This window comes from Meleagris gallopavo, chromosome 1 (genome assembly GCF_000146605.3).
Source record: "Meleagris gallopavo isolate NT-WF06-2002-E0010 breed Aviagen turkey brand Nicholas breeding stock chromosome 1, Turkey_5.1, whole genome shotgun sequence".
Taxonomy (NCBI): Eukaryota; Metazoa; Chordata; class Aves; order Galliformes; family Phasianidae; genus Meleagris; species Meleagris gallopavo.
The window spans coordinates 40,585,882-40,599,081 of NC_015011.2; the positions used below are offsets into that span (position 1 = coordinate 40,585,882).

At 35.3% G+C, this 13,200-nt stretch overlaps 1 protein-coding gene across 1 annotated transcript; it reads right to left on the bottom strand.

Moving 5' to 3' along the window:
• Positions 1 to 11: 11 nt before the first annotated feature.
• MGAT4C (MGAT4 family member C) lies at positions 12 to 10,451 on the bottom strand. Its single transcript, XM_031553808.1, has 3 exons — positions 10,300 to 10,451; positions 5,907 to 6,054; positions 12 to 4,153 (listed from the first exon to the last, which is right to left on the bottom strand). Exons 1-3 carry the CDS (start codon positions 10,426 to 10,428, stop codon positions 2,997 to 2,999), a joined length of 1,434 nt encoding a protein of 477 aa, XP_031409668.1. The 5' UTR covers positions 10,429 to 10,451; the 3' UTR covers positions 12 to 2,996.
• Between the last annotated feature and the right edge of the window lie 2,749 nt (positions 10,452 to 13,200).

Here is a 13,200-nt window from a genome sequence, read left to right on the forward strand (position 1 = left end):
AGAGTTGGCAACAATTTTCATGGTAATGAGTTGGGTAAAATATAATTACTTGGAGGAGGAAGTGGAATGCACACATTCAAGTGAATGCTCAGACATTCTACAGGACAATGTTCTTGCTTCTCCTGAGTTAAATGAATCTTTAATTTTTTTTGTTTTCAAATCAAATATAGTACAAGAGGAAGGCTAATGCATGCCTCTTATTCCTAGAGCATACTGCTATCCACACCTGAGACAAGCTTCCTTTGAGGGCATATGCTTGACATTCATGGATTTGACCCTCATAGATAGGGAAGAGCCTGAAGCCAGATGAGCTTTTATTACCACATCTGTATGGTGAAGGAGATAAAACTCACTGCTAGTGTTTTAGAAAGGAAAGCAGTTGTGTTCTGCTCTCAAAGAAATGGTAACAAGTACTGTGACTCTTCTTTTTACACTCGGTAAGCTGTAGATCAGAAAGTTACAGTCTCCTAAATCCAGAGAATCAACAAATTTAGCATAAGATGTTGGTCTCGGCATTTTCAAGCAGCCCCCTGTTCAGCTGAAATGTCCAACTCCTCCCAGCTGTTGCAGCATAACCATGCATCAAATACCAGTGTCTAGGCCTCAGTTTCAAATTGCATTTCTGAGGACTATTTAGAATACAACTTAAAATTATTTTGTTTACCATAAGCACAACTAAAAATGTATTATTGGGTTAGTTTTTGCACAGTTGAACTGGTTATTTTCATTTCTAGTTCATAAAATACTCTTTAAGCTTTTGTTGAATGCATTTAATGTGTATCATCCATTCACATTGTATATGGTTTTGATTACAAGAACATTATAGATTGAGTATTATAGAACATATAGAGTAAGTACGTTCTCCATCCTGATTTGGAAGATTTGGTTGGAAAAACTGCATTTCTGAGTAAAAGTAAACAGTCCTAGTCAGCCTAGTTATATTTGCTTTAGCACTTATAGTTGACAATCAAAGAAAGGAAATGTGGAAAGACATTTCATGTAAAGCCTCATGTCGTTGACTCATAACTAATTATCAACTAGTTAGTTGACAATCATGGAAAATCACTGTTAAAAAACAGGTCCTTTAAAGTTTTATAACCATTTGAGAATGGTACATATTTTTCATTAAGAAAAATGTGATATTTTTCTTTCCAGATTGGACATGTATGTTGTTTTTAAGATATCTTTCCATAGACATATGAGAAGAATAGAGATTTAGGTGTGTATTAAGGAGAATCTTTTTAAAGGCAAGGATATTTTTTCAAGTTATGTGTAATCAAGTAAAACAAGATTTATTTAAAAATGTACCTTGCCTCCGAGTAGGAGATTTTCCAAATGTAGACTTGAATTTAGCAGGATTTATGAATCAGGAAAAGCAATATCATTGCTGTTTCGTGTAGATTTTCAAATAATTTTCTTTTCTGAAATAGCTATATCAGGTTTGGGTATACTGAGTACAGTAGTTAGTTCACTCTTGGTCAGTGCAGACATTCTTGAAATTTAATCCTTGCCTCCCAGATTTAACTAAAACCCATACATGTAATTAGATGATAACTGCAGTATTTGTGGGTTTGATAATACAGTGTTCATCCGTGTCACATTTGATATTCCAGTGGATTTTCTAGTGTCTACTGAGAATATCTGCAGAATTTCTTAGAGGAAAAAGTAACACTTGTAGATTCTACTCATGTATGTGTGTAATATAAGTCACATTGCCATATAGCCTCCCTGTGTGATACACTGGAAACCCAGAGATGACATTGAAGTCATTAGGACTGAGGAAACTTTCTGCTTATTGGCTCAAGCCAGGCAAAATAAATTTGTAGGGAAAAACTCGAGGCCATTAAAAGATGGCAACAGGACCAACATGATAAAATTTAGAGAACGATAGGAAAAAAAAATCAGAAAAATATTAATTGCTCCTTAAATTAAGAATCTTCGTTTTGCATGTGGTCTATTGCCTAGACATCAGCCAGTAAAGAATGGTGTAGCATTCACTTCCAATTGCTTAACCTGGTACATTTTACATCTGTATCATGTATAGATAGGATGTGTAAGTAGGGAAGGTGGAAAAAATTTCAGGAAGAATACTGCAGCTATGCAACTTAAATATGCTCTGAAACTTAAGATGCCTAAGAGAAAAAGGTTGCCCTGGGGGTGCCTGGATTTGATACTGACATCTTTTTCCACAGCAGAATGTTTTCTTACTATGAGAAATTTTATTTGAATGAGATTAAATTGTTCCCCTAACTAATATAAAACATTAGTAGTATTATTTTCACCTAGGAAAAAGAACAAACAATATTTGTTGAGACAAAATAATAGATGCAATTTTCTATTTTTCACATAGTAAACATGTCAGACTCATAATTTTACATACATTCCCTTTTGAAAAGAATTTTCAATGACAAGCCACAATATTTTCTTACAGTGCTCAGAATGAAATTGCCAGTTTCAGGACAGACATCCTTGTCACAACTGCCTTTAAAAGAAACATATTACCAACTATTTTACAAACGCATACTACCATAACATTTTAAATTTGAATGTGCATAAGGTGGAATCCAATTTCCATTCACAACGTAGTGGTCATAACTTTAAACATTTTGGTAATTATAATATGTTTTGTTTTGATCTGAATAGTCCAGAAGATCTCTCTATAAAGAGAAATTACAATTAAAAACCAAACCAAAACAAACAAACAAAAAAAAAAAACAACAACAAAAAAAACAACAACAAAAAAAAAGGATTCAAGATCTCAAGAAAAGTTTCAGAACTTTGCATTTTCTATAAAATTCAAAATTTTCAACAAGTAAATGCTTGTATATTGCCTGGCCAAACTAGTAAAAAATAAATTGCTTTGATAATTTTATTGTTTCCCCAGATTTCCTGTGTCTCTAGGAAAGAGTTGGAAATAAATCAGTTTATCTGGGAAATGGTACCAGTTGGGACCCAGCTGATTGTATTTAATGTGTACTTTCTCAGGTAGCTTCATTTTATTGACTTGATGTTTGAGAAGTCCAGATGCTAATGCTCCTAATGATTAGCCACTCTTTTTGACTTTTGGTAACAAGAATTCTCATGCAGCTAATATCAAACAGAACTTTGTGCTCTACATCTGTCATTTCAAAATTCCCATTTTTGAATTCCCCTAGTCTCAAGTACGTAGTACATTTTCTCCCTATTTTACTCCCTACAATCTTCTCGCCTACTTCCAAGGCCCCATGACGCAAAATGTCATTTTGCCGGTCTTCAGTTCCAGTGATAACTTTAATCTTACTGATTTTAATAGGCTTTTCAAATACAATCCCATAAAAGTCCCCCGTAGAAGGAGGCTTGCCCCAGAAGTACTCATCAATGCTGCTGTAAGCCTTGCTTGCTTCGTAGTTTTCAAATACATTCATATTGGTGTGCAAGTTTGCAGGTGGGTTGTCAGGGATATCAAATGATTCCTCTTCAAAATCATCATCCTTTAGTTTGTTTTCAGCTCCTTTGTAAGATGAATAGTATCCCATGTGCTGGAACAGTGATGGCTTAAAACGTATCACTTCCTTTTGAGCTAACAGCCCCCGAAAGTGGATCAACAGCCAATCGCAAGGCATTTCTTGGTAAAACATCAACAAAAAATGGGCCAGGCGTGGGAGGTCATGGGAATGGTAAAGCTTTCCAATATAACCCAGTTTGGAGAATTCCAAAGTTACCCAGTAGGATCCTTCTCTTGAGGTAATTACTTTCTTAACAGTGGTCAAAAAGTTCTTTGAACAGCGAACGTCATCTTCTAGCATCACATAATAGTCAGAAAGATTAGCACAGAAGTTAAGCAGGAAAGCATAATCAACATTCTGTTTAGATCGAAACTTCACACGGTCTTCTGGGTCATTGTAATTTCTCTTGAGACCATCCAGTATTGGATAATACACCTCAGGGACGTGAATAACTATTAGTCTGCCTGCAATTATGTGATGTGCAAATTTCTGTGAAATATCCTGGACCATCCCTTCACACCAGGCTGAATCAAAATCTGCCAGTTGTACTACCACTGTGATTTCTTTAAGTTCCTCATAACTCGACTGTTCAAATATGGACTTGATGGTCTCAAGCAAGTAGTTTCCTTTTTTCCGTTTCACAGAAGATAGCCCAATTGTAAGATACCCTGTACAAAAGAGAAATCAGACAAAAACAGAGAATCTGACATTGCAAACTAGTTTCAAATCTATAATCTAGGGCTGTGTTAATGTTAAATAAAGCTTTTGAATGGTGAAGTCTGAGAATTTGTTGTGTGAACCTACTAAGATGCATGCAGCAAAGAATGTTTATTCCTTTTTCATGAAACAAGAATCATACTGCATACTAGTGTGAAATGGACAAAATCCAAACAATGTGAATGTATATGCTTGGGACAGGAAAAAATCCACTGATCAAAAATTCAGTGCTAAGACTATGAAATCTGCTGAAAGAAAGGTGATTATGATTTATGATTCACACAATATTTTGAAACAAGGCACGTGTGAAGTACAGCACCAAAACATGAGCTAAACTTTTATCATTGTAAGCACTATACAGAGCTAGTTTCATGTATATTTACCATTTTATGAATGTTGCATGGATAATTTCTCTCTGCATTCTCATTTTCATTTTTAACTGAACTTGTCCAATTTTCCCCTGTTGAATTTTTTTCTAACTCTTTTTTAGAACTCACTGAGTAAGCATACGTAAGTCCTTTTTGCAAGATGTAATTTGGACATCATTTTGAAATAGAAGAGAATTTACCACTGCATATCTGTATTTCCATAAGCTGTTTTTAATGCTGCTACATTTTGCTGGGGAGAGATGCATCTTCATTGTAAACAATTTTAATCTCTGCTGCTTTGCAGTATTACTATTACATATTTCTTTCCTGGCAGTCCAAATCAGTACTTTCAGATATCTTCTGACGTATCTCTATTTTAATGTAACAAATGCTAAGACTTGATAATTAAGTTGAGTCCGCCCCAGCTTTCTTTAAAAAGTGGTTTGTAAAAGACTACTCTGATATGGTGATGCACAGTTTTCCTTTCCTTTAAATTCCATTTAAAATGTAATTGTACAGTGAAGTACAATCCCTAGAAGCCAGGCATGGTGCCTACATAGTCAGAATTTTCTCTAATCTAATTTGAACAAACTATACCTTATAGATTTCTATGAAGATCAGCAAGTCACAAGTAATTCTATTTTACTCTCTGTGCTTGGACTTCTGAGCCCTGCTTATGCTGGTGAAATGATTGATTTGGAAGGACTGCTGAATAAAATTGAAGTATGTCTATATTTCACTTCAAGATGAAAGTCTTGAGGCCTGCTTGAAGTTAGAATGAGCATATAGTTTGTTTGGCTGGGAGAAAGCTGGGAGAAGAGTCGTCCTCTACCATCTCCATAAATAGTGCAACTCCTATCTCCAGTTATCATTGTTAAATGAACAGTGAATTCCAGCTGCAAGACTGATCCAACAGAAGACCTGAAGGCTGTATCTGATCCCAATCATATTGACTGTACAGGCACAGGCTGTGTCTAGTCTTAGGGAGTGGCTGTAGAGTACCATCATCATGTGCATAGCTCCCAGTTCCAGAATCATCTCTCCCAGCTTTGGAGAAGATCCACAAAAATATCCACAGACTATCTGAGGCTGTCTGAAGGACAGCTTACCAGGCAGGCATGTGATTAGAAGATAAAGAAGTTGTAGGACACTCACTGCTGAGGTTGAATTAGCAGCTACCCGGGAACTGCCTGTGCAGAGATACCTGTCCTGCCACACTCTCTGAGATCCTCACTGTTTAACTAATTTATCTTGCCTAGAAATACCACAGGAACTACACGGATTTCACCCATTTTAAATTACTTCATTTCATAACATTCAGATTGCAGTTACTTACTTTTCCTTGGCAAAGGCGTGCCAGCTAGGTAGCGATAGGATATGTTTATAGATCCTGAGAAATTAGACAAATCTTTGTACGTGTGAGCATAGCGCTCTGGGTTGAGCTGGTGCGTGGCTGTTTCTCTGATTAATTGCTTGTCCCCTTCCTATTAGTGAGAAAACAAGAAGAATAGGAGAGGGAGAGAGATAGAGAGAAACACATTTATGAATGCTAGCCAGAAAGGCAACACAGACAGGCAGGTTTCCAAGAATAACATTTTTCAGTGTCAGCTTTCTTGAAAGCATGTAGATGTTACCTCATTTTTAAAACCCATTACTGAATATCACACATTTTTGGTTGCAGGAAATAACTTTTCAGATTATGGTAAAAAGAAAAGAAGAAAAAACAGTTTGGACAAAAATGCTTTAAATGTTGTTTTTTGAAAGGTTTTGAATCAGTTAATTATCACAAAAAAATGCTGGCATACTCAGAACAGGGAAAAGAGAACATCAGTTCACAACACATGAGATAATTTTCCTTGAAAGAAGGGGTGGAGGAGATCTTTTTGAAAATACTTTCAGTGATTAAAAGCAAAACAGCCCAAACAAACCCTCAAACAAGAAAACTATCGAAAAAGCCCTAAACAGAGCAAAGAGCAGTTTTACATCACCAGATTCTCTCTCCTCGTCCCTATTCTTGTTTTTTATTTATTTATTTTTCTTTCAAGAGGCCTCCTGAGCCTTAATGAAATCATACAAGGGAAAGAGAGACTTCAGCAGCAGCAAATCATCCATAGAACCTTTCCCTCAGTCCTTAAAAAAGAAAAAGAATACAACCAGATGCAGCACCATGAAACTGTTTACAATTTACATTGTTTGATTGTAGTCTGATGACAGGCCAATTAAGAAATTAGTTTTTCTTCTATTACAGTATGTTACTATGCTAAAAAATGTCCTGACCTGTCATTAAATGAGAGCATTGTGCAGCATTAGTTCTGCTTCTAACAAGAATAATGGTAAGTAAAATTTATGTTTGATGGTATAAACATTCTAGATATGTAAAGATGTATTTTATGGTGAAAATAAATATTCCTGTAAACCAATCCCATGTACATTTCAAGTTTACTATTTTTCTTTCATAGAAGAGTAAATAATTGGCATCTGAGTTCAGTAAATATCTTTTTGATGACGTCTTGCACTGCTATACTCTCTAGTGCTGCTATACTATTTCACATTTTCTCATAAATTAGGTGAAGAAGGTTTGTTTGAGGTTAAAATGCAAATCAGTGGACTGGCTCCAAACCAAAACAGAAAACAACAACAAGCAACAACAATGACAAACGCACAAAACAATTGTTCTAGTACTAGTATTACTTTTTCAAACAGTGTTTTTCATTAAGGTCAAAATATCATTTGTCATCCCAAAACAGAACATCAAAATTCTTCATTTTGTAGGATGTGAGAATGGAAACCCAACTTATTGCATAAAATTTAAAAATAATTTGAAATTGTAGATGTCAAGACAAAATGTTAAAATGAACTGTCCACACAAAAACAAAACAAAACAAAGAAAAACCAAAAAGTTTTTTCTTTTTACTCTTGAAGGAATGCCTCATGGGTAGATTTTGCTGTTCATTCAAAAAATGAATGGAAAGCAAAACTGAAATATTGATTTTTCCTTAAATATAAGATCTGTTTTGTTTTTGTTTTTGTTTTTCTCCTTCTAACTGCTGTGGAGAGATCAGAGAAGATGAAGAGCTAATTATTCTCTTTAGCTGTCTTCTTTGTTTCTAAGATAGTTCTGTTTCTTCTTTCTTAATTAACCTTTAGAACATGTTCTACTGTTTGCTGGATCTTGAAGGATTCCTGTAATTGTCAGGATAGTCCAAAGTGCTCCATTTTTATATACATACACTGCTCCACTAAAGATTCTATGTCAACTAGAATATTGCTACTGTTTTCACAGTGCCCAAATAAGGCCTGGTACTCATAGGAGAGTTGGGAAGCCATGCTTCACTAACAACTCAAAGTATGTACAACAAGTCACAGTATCTCAACAGAGATATTGCAATATAAAGTTATATTAATTAGGAGTGTTTTCTAAATGTTTGGATGAAGTGGCACTCACACTACAGCAGAACCATAAGCATATATCAGCACTGCATACCATCTATTAAAACAATTTAAGCAATTTCTCCAGGTGGGCCATTAATTTCCATAGTCATTATTTTCCACTTCCACAGCAAATGCCCTGCAGAGACCAATGAAAGGGTTTCTTCGGACATGCAACATTCTCCTTGAGAAAAAGGAAAATCCTCCCTTCCTGTGATTTGCCACAGTGTATCTCAGTTTTAATTTGTAACTTCCTGAAGGTCTGCTCATTACAGGTTGCATGTGGTGAAAGTGGTGCCAGCTGTCCAAGACTGGGAAGAGAAGCTGGGCAATTACACTCATACTCTGTCTCTTATTCTACAGATCTTCCAGCATGAAACAAGCTATAGTTAGAAAGTCAAATGGCCTTCAGAACTCTGAGAACTTTCAGATTCTAATCTCCTGAGGGACACTGGTTAGCTTGCTGTCCTCAAAATCTATCCAGAACCGTGTCTCTCCTCACCACTAACACTACAGCTGCTTTTATTTTTTTTTTTACCTCAGCAGAGCACACACACTAGTAAATTAACGGAGCTGTCAGACATGGTCAGAAAAGTTGAAAATAAAAATAAATAAATAAGATAAAAAGTCAAAAGCCTGACAAATTTGAAAAATGCTTGATGGACCATAAATGTATCAAGAGATCTGGGAGAACTGTCAGGAGATTTGGCAAGAGACTTGGCTGGGAGATACATGAATGCAAACATGCCAGAACTGTGATGAGAGAAGCAATGAAGAAGAGTGAATTTCTAAAAAAAGGGGGGGAAAAGAGCGAATTAAGAATAAGACATAGAACCATCTGGGGAGTTGGCAAATAGGATAGGAAAAGATTTCAAAAACAAATCAAGAGGAACCCCATTAGCAGTGATAATAAAAGCACTTTCAGAGACATCTGGGGGAGTTTGAAGAAATTACTGAAAGAAGAAAATACTGCTAGGAAAAAAAAAATTGATAAGCCAGGTCAAATTCAGTCACAATGAAGAAATCATGAATAAATCAAACAGTGTAAAATCTTAGTGCTAGTGCTGTTAGAGAAAGCATTATATTGGTAATGGAGTAACATACTGGAAGTATGAGTTATCTTTTTGAAAGTTCAAAAAGCACTAGGATGGCCTTAATTGTACTCACAAAGTTAACAATATTACAGTGGCTAATGCAATGAGTAAAATGTTTTTAATTAATATCATTAGTAAGACATACATTGTTGTGATAAATTCATGTAAGCTTTTACTATTTACATATTGCACATATTTCATATTATCGTATTGCTATTCAGATCCAGCGAAGACTTCACCTTCCACAATACTGGGAAGTCTGTACTGCCCCATTAGATGAGCCAGACAAAGAAGAATCACAAAGCCATTTGCTAGTTCAACTTCAAATCAAGAAAGACTGTCTAATTGCATCACAATGCTATATGTTTAGTTTAGTCATTCTATTACTTGTAAGCTCCACCTTTTAGGCTATCATGCCCTTCCTCTGGGCCCAATCCAATTTCTGATTAACTGGAAATTCAAAATATAACTAATACTTCAGATCATACTTCTCATTCTCCAGTGTGACATCGATAGGGTACATTAAATTGCAGGTTATGTTACATTCTCAATAACCTATTTGTTGAAATTCTTAACAGACTTTTTGATTATTTATTTATTTATTTATCTATTTATTTATTGCTATCATTGACTTACACTAGGTGTCATTTCCATCTAATTGTTCACATTGTAGCACCGAACCTAGAAGATTCAAATCTGGGAAACAGAATATGACAAAAACATAGAATAAAAGCAGTGAAAAGAAATTATTCATACAAGAGCCTAAAAGTAATATGGAATTAATGTAGATTCTCTTCTATAACTATATTCCCTATCATCATGTAGTATTTACAGGTGTGATTCGTAGTATGAACTGAAGAAGGAGCTCCTAGCTTACATGAATATTCCAGATGTAGGCAATTTCTACATTAAAACTGAAGAAAATCAAGAAATATGGGAAATACAGGATACCTTTTCTCTTAGAAGGAGGTATCTGTTACAAAAGATCTTCTACATTCATTTTCTCCTATACTTAGAACAAAAAGTAAAGGACAATTCAGATCTTACACACCTGTGTGCGTTGTGTATTGATAAGATGACTTCATCAGGATGCATTTTTCTATTAACTGTATACTAAAAGGAGGAGACTACAGGAATTATGAACCTTAATGATTCGCTAGGGTTGTATTTTATTGTTCCAGAATTTCTTTCATCTAAGAAACTTACCAAAACATAACCATCTTCAATGTACAAGTTCATGAACAGCAAGCAAATGACAAGGACGCCTAAGAATGACACTGCTGATCGCTTCCGCAAGCATCTCATTTTATCAAAATATTTCAAGTTGTGTCTCATATGAAGAAAGGCATACGGCAGTGTCACCTATGAAAGAAAATCACAGTGTTACAAGAACTCTTCATCTACCTGATAGATACGAGAGAAAAACAATATGTATCAAAGCTCTTCAAACATACATAGAATATACTCTTCAAGGTGGGATTTATTTCATGTAATCTTGGTCATCTTCAAGCTAAATCTATAATCCTACCTATAATTTAACCTTCCTTTTCCAGTCAATAACGAAAAGCACACTTTATCCTACCCATTTTAGGCTGGCACTATAAAAACATTGTGACAGGAGAGCATCAGCTATTCAGTTCCCCCTGCATAAATTTCTAAGATTCCATCTAGATAACTAGCAAAGATGATTGTACCTGTACTTCCTTTCAAATACAGCTCAAGCCAAAAGACCAGGAAGAAGTTATTGCTCATCTCAATATCCTTGCCAATGGGAAATGTGTGGATACTCCCAGGTGTGAATGAGGTACCTTTCTTGCAGAAAGGAGGTAACATCAGGAATCTGCAGCACCCCTCAGCCTCAGACACTTGTACTAGTATGAAAAAAACTTCCATAGGGGCTGTTATTTTCTCCACTGATTGTAGAAGAAAGATCAATATCTACCTTAAACAGAACACATATAGCTGTCGGAAAGCCCTTATTTCCCCAATTAAATAAATCTAAGAAAAGTGGCACAAAGAATCAGGAAGCTCATTAGTAGAGTTCAAGATCAAGAAAGAAGGCTGTCTAATCATATCACAATGTTATGTATTTATTTTAGTGATGTTACTATTGAAATAATATGAAAGTCATTCTTGGATGTCAGATCATAAACATTAACTTGTTCTAATGTGTTTAACTACTTCTCTTTGAACTACATTTGATTGAAAATTGTCTGACCATAAACTAAAATAAAAACCACACAGATTCCAGACTGCACTGCTCAAACATTGAGGAATTCTTAACTGAAAAGTAGATTATAAGCTCATTGTTTATGTTTTCACTGTTTTTAAGTGCAAAAGTGTTATGGCTGTTGTTCATAACAATGTATGATTTGTCTATAATATTTAATATATTGAAAACATATGAATAGAGTGGAAAGATCTACTAGTCTACATGAATAGGTAAATAGCACTACATGTGCATGTTTAAACTCTGTATTTAAATACCTTCATTTTTTAAAGTGCTGAACATCTAAGCTGACAGAAAATGTATCCAACTGTGAATTCCATGCAAGATTTATCATGTCAAGTTGATAGTTTTCTGGACTGCCGATGAAAAATCTTTAAAATGTAGAATTCAATCTATATTTACTTTGCCAAATTAATTAAATATATCTGACAGTCCATTAGACTCTAGAGAAATGAGAGGTAAGTACATCAGGTGTAAGTAGTGCAAAAATGTAATTACTAAGTTTTTTGCATATAGATGAACTGCAACGGATGGATGCTGGCTGCTTTTAATATCATTGGCTTTAAAATCACTATGTTGTGAACAATAAGAGCAACTTATATCTTGCACAAAGGAAAAGAACTATTAATGAACAACAAAGTATTTTTTCATAAATTGGTCAGACTTGTCTCCGTTTATTTGAGGGTGAGCAGAACTGAAGCAGATTGATCATCATGAATCTGATTAAGTCCAATGTAGGATTTTTTTTTAGGTTACAATAGTCCTTTGCATTTCCTTACCGTCTAATGGAAATGAGCACCAGGAAGGAGCTATCAAGGCCATGAATCTTCAAACTCTTGCCCTCCATCCACTGACAGCACAGTGATTACTGGGGATCTGTGGATTCAACAGGCTGTCAGAGGACACCATATCAGTTGTGGAAATGAAAGATGCCCCTGTTCTAGATTAGGCCATGAAACATATGTACATATATGTATGTATACTTACATGTATGTATATATATACATAAATATAAATACTTTTTCTCACAATATAACTATGCCTTTTCAAAGCAATACACTCTTAAAAACTGATGAAACTAACACTGGAAAGATTAGATACTGGCAGTTCTTAGAGAATGGTGTGAGACAGCCTGACTGCTGAAAATTCAAGCAGCAAGATATAGAGTGCTTAGAATCACTATCAGCTTTAGGGGTATCAGAGATGCGCTGCAGCTGCACATAAAGAAGTTTTCCTTTGGAATGCTTGAGAATAAATAAGTGGTTTTTCAGACACAGGATGACTGTTCACATTGCTGATTGCACTGTGATACTTCCTTTGTCTTTGCTCTGATCAACTTGACCAAAGTCAGTAAGTGTGAGGAAAGTGTTTGTAACTACATTCGCTGGTTATATTTTCTTCCTTTAAGGACTAGCAATTTTCATTAGATAATTACTTTGTTGAATTAGGAACAGACGTTGCTGGAATTACACAAGTGAGACTGGAGGAAGGCTATTATTATTAATGAAAATGGAGGACTATTAATGCAGAAAGATAATTGTTCCATATGGCCAACATTCAGTAGAAATTGCTTACATTTCTTGTTTTGGTTTCACACAAAGTCATTAAAACGTTCTTGATTACAGATAGAATCCTTGAAACTGTTGAAATTAAAACTTAGTTCCAATGTTGATTTTTTTATGCTCATAAAACTTACAGGATTCTACCAACCCGAGGAACTACAGAGAAGGACGTCCAGTTGTGATGAAACCTCTGTTGACAGCGCTTCACAGAGGAGACGCAGCTGCAATCACTAACACCAGGTGGCAGTGCAGATGCGTGTTTGCCAGCCTTCAACCTGCTCCAAAACGTGCTTCTTCCAGCCAGTTTGTCTGAAT

What these genes read in the sequence shown, in the direction of transcription:
- MGAT4C (XM_031553808.1), bottom strand. Translation starts at nt 10,428, where the DNA reads ATGAGACACAACTTGAAATATTTTGATAAAATGAGATGCTTGCGGAAG. An exon ending in TTGAAGATGGTTATGTTTTG is followed by an intron (nt 6,055 to 10,299) that starts GTAAGTTTCTTA and finishes TCTCACTAATAG; the next exon opens with GAAGGGGACAAGCAATTAAT. An exon ending in CACGCCTTTGCCAAGGAAAA is followed by an intron (nt 4,154 to 5,906) that starts GTAAGTAACTGC and finishes TCTTTTGTACAG; the next exon opens with GGTATCTTACAATTGGGCTA.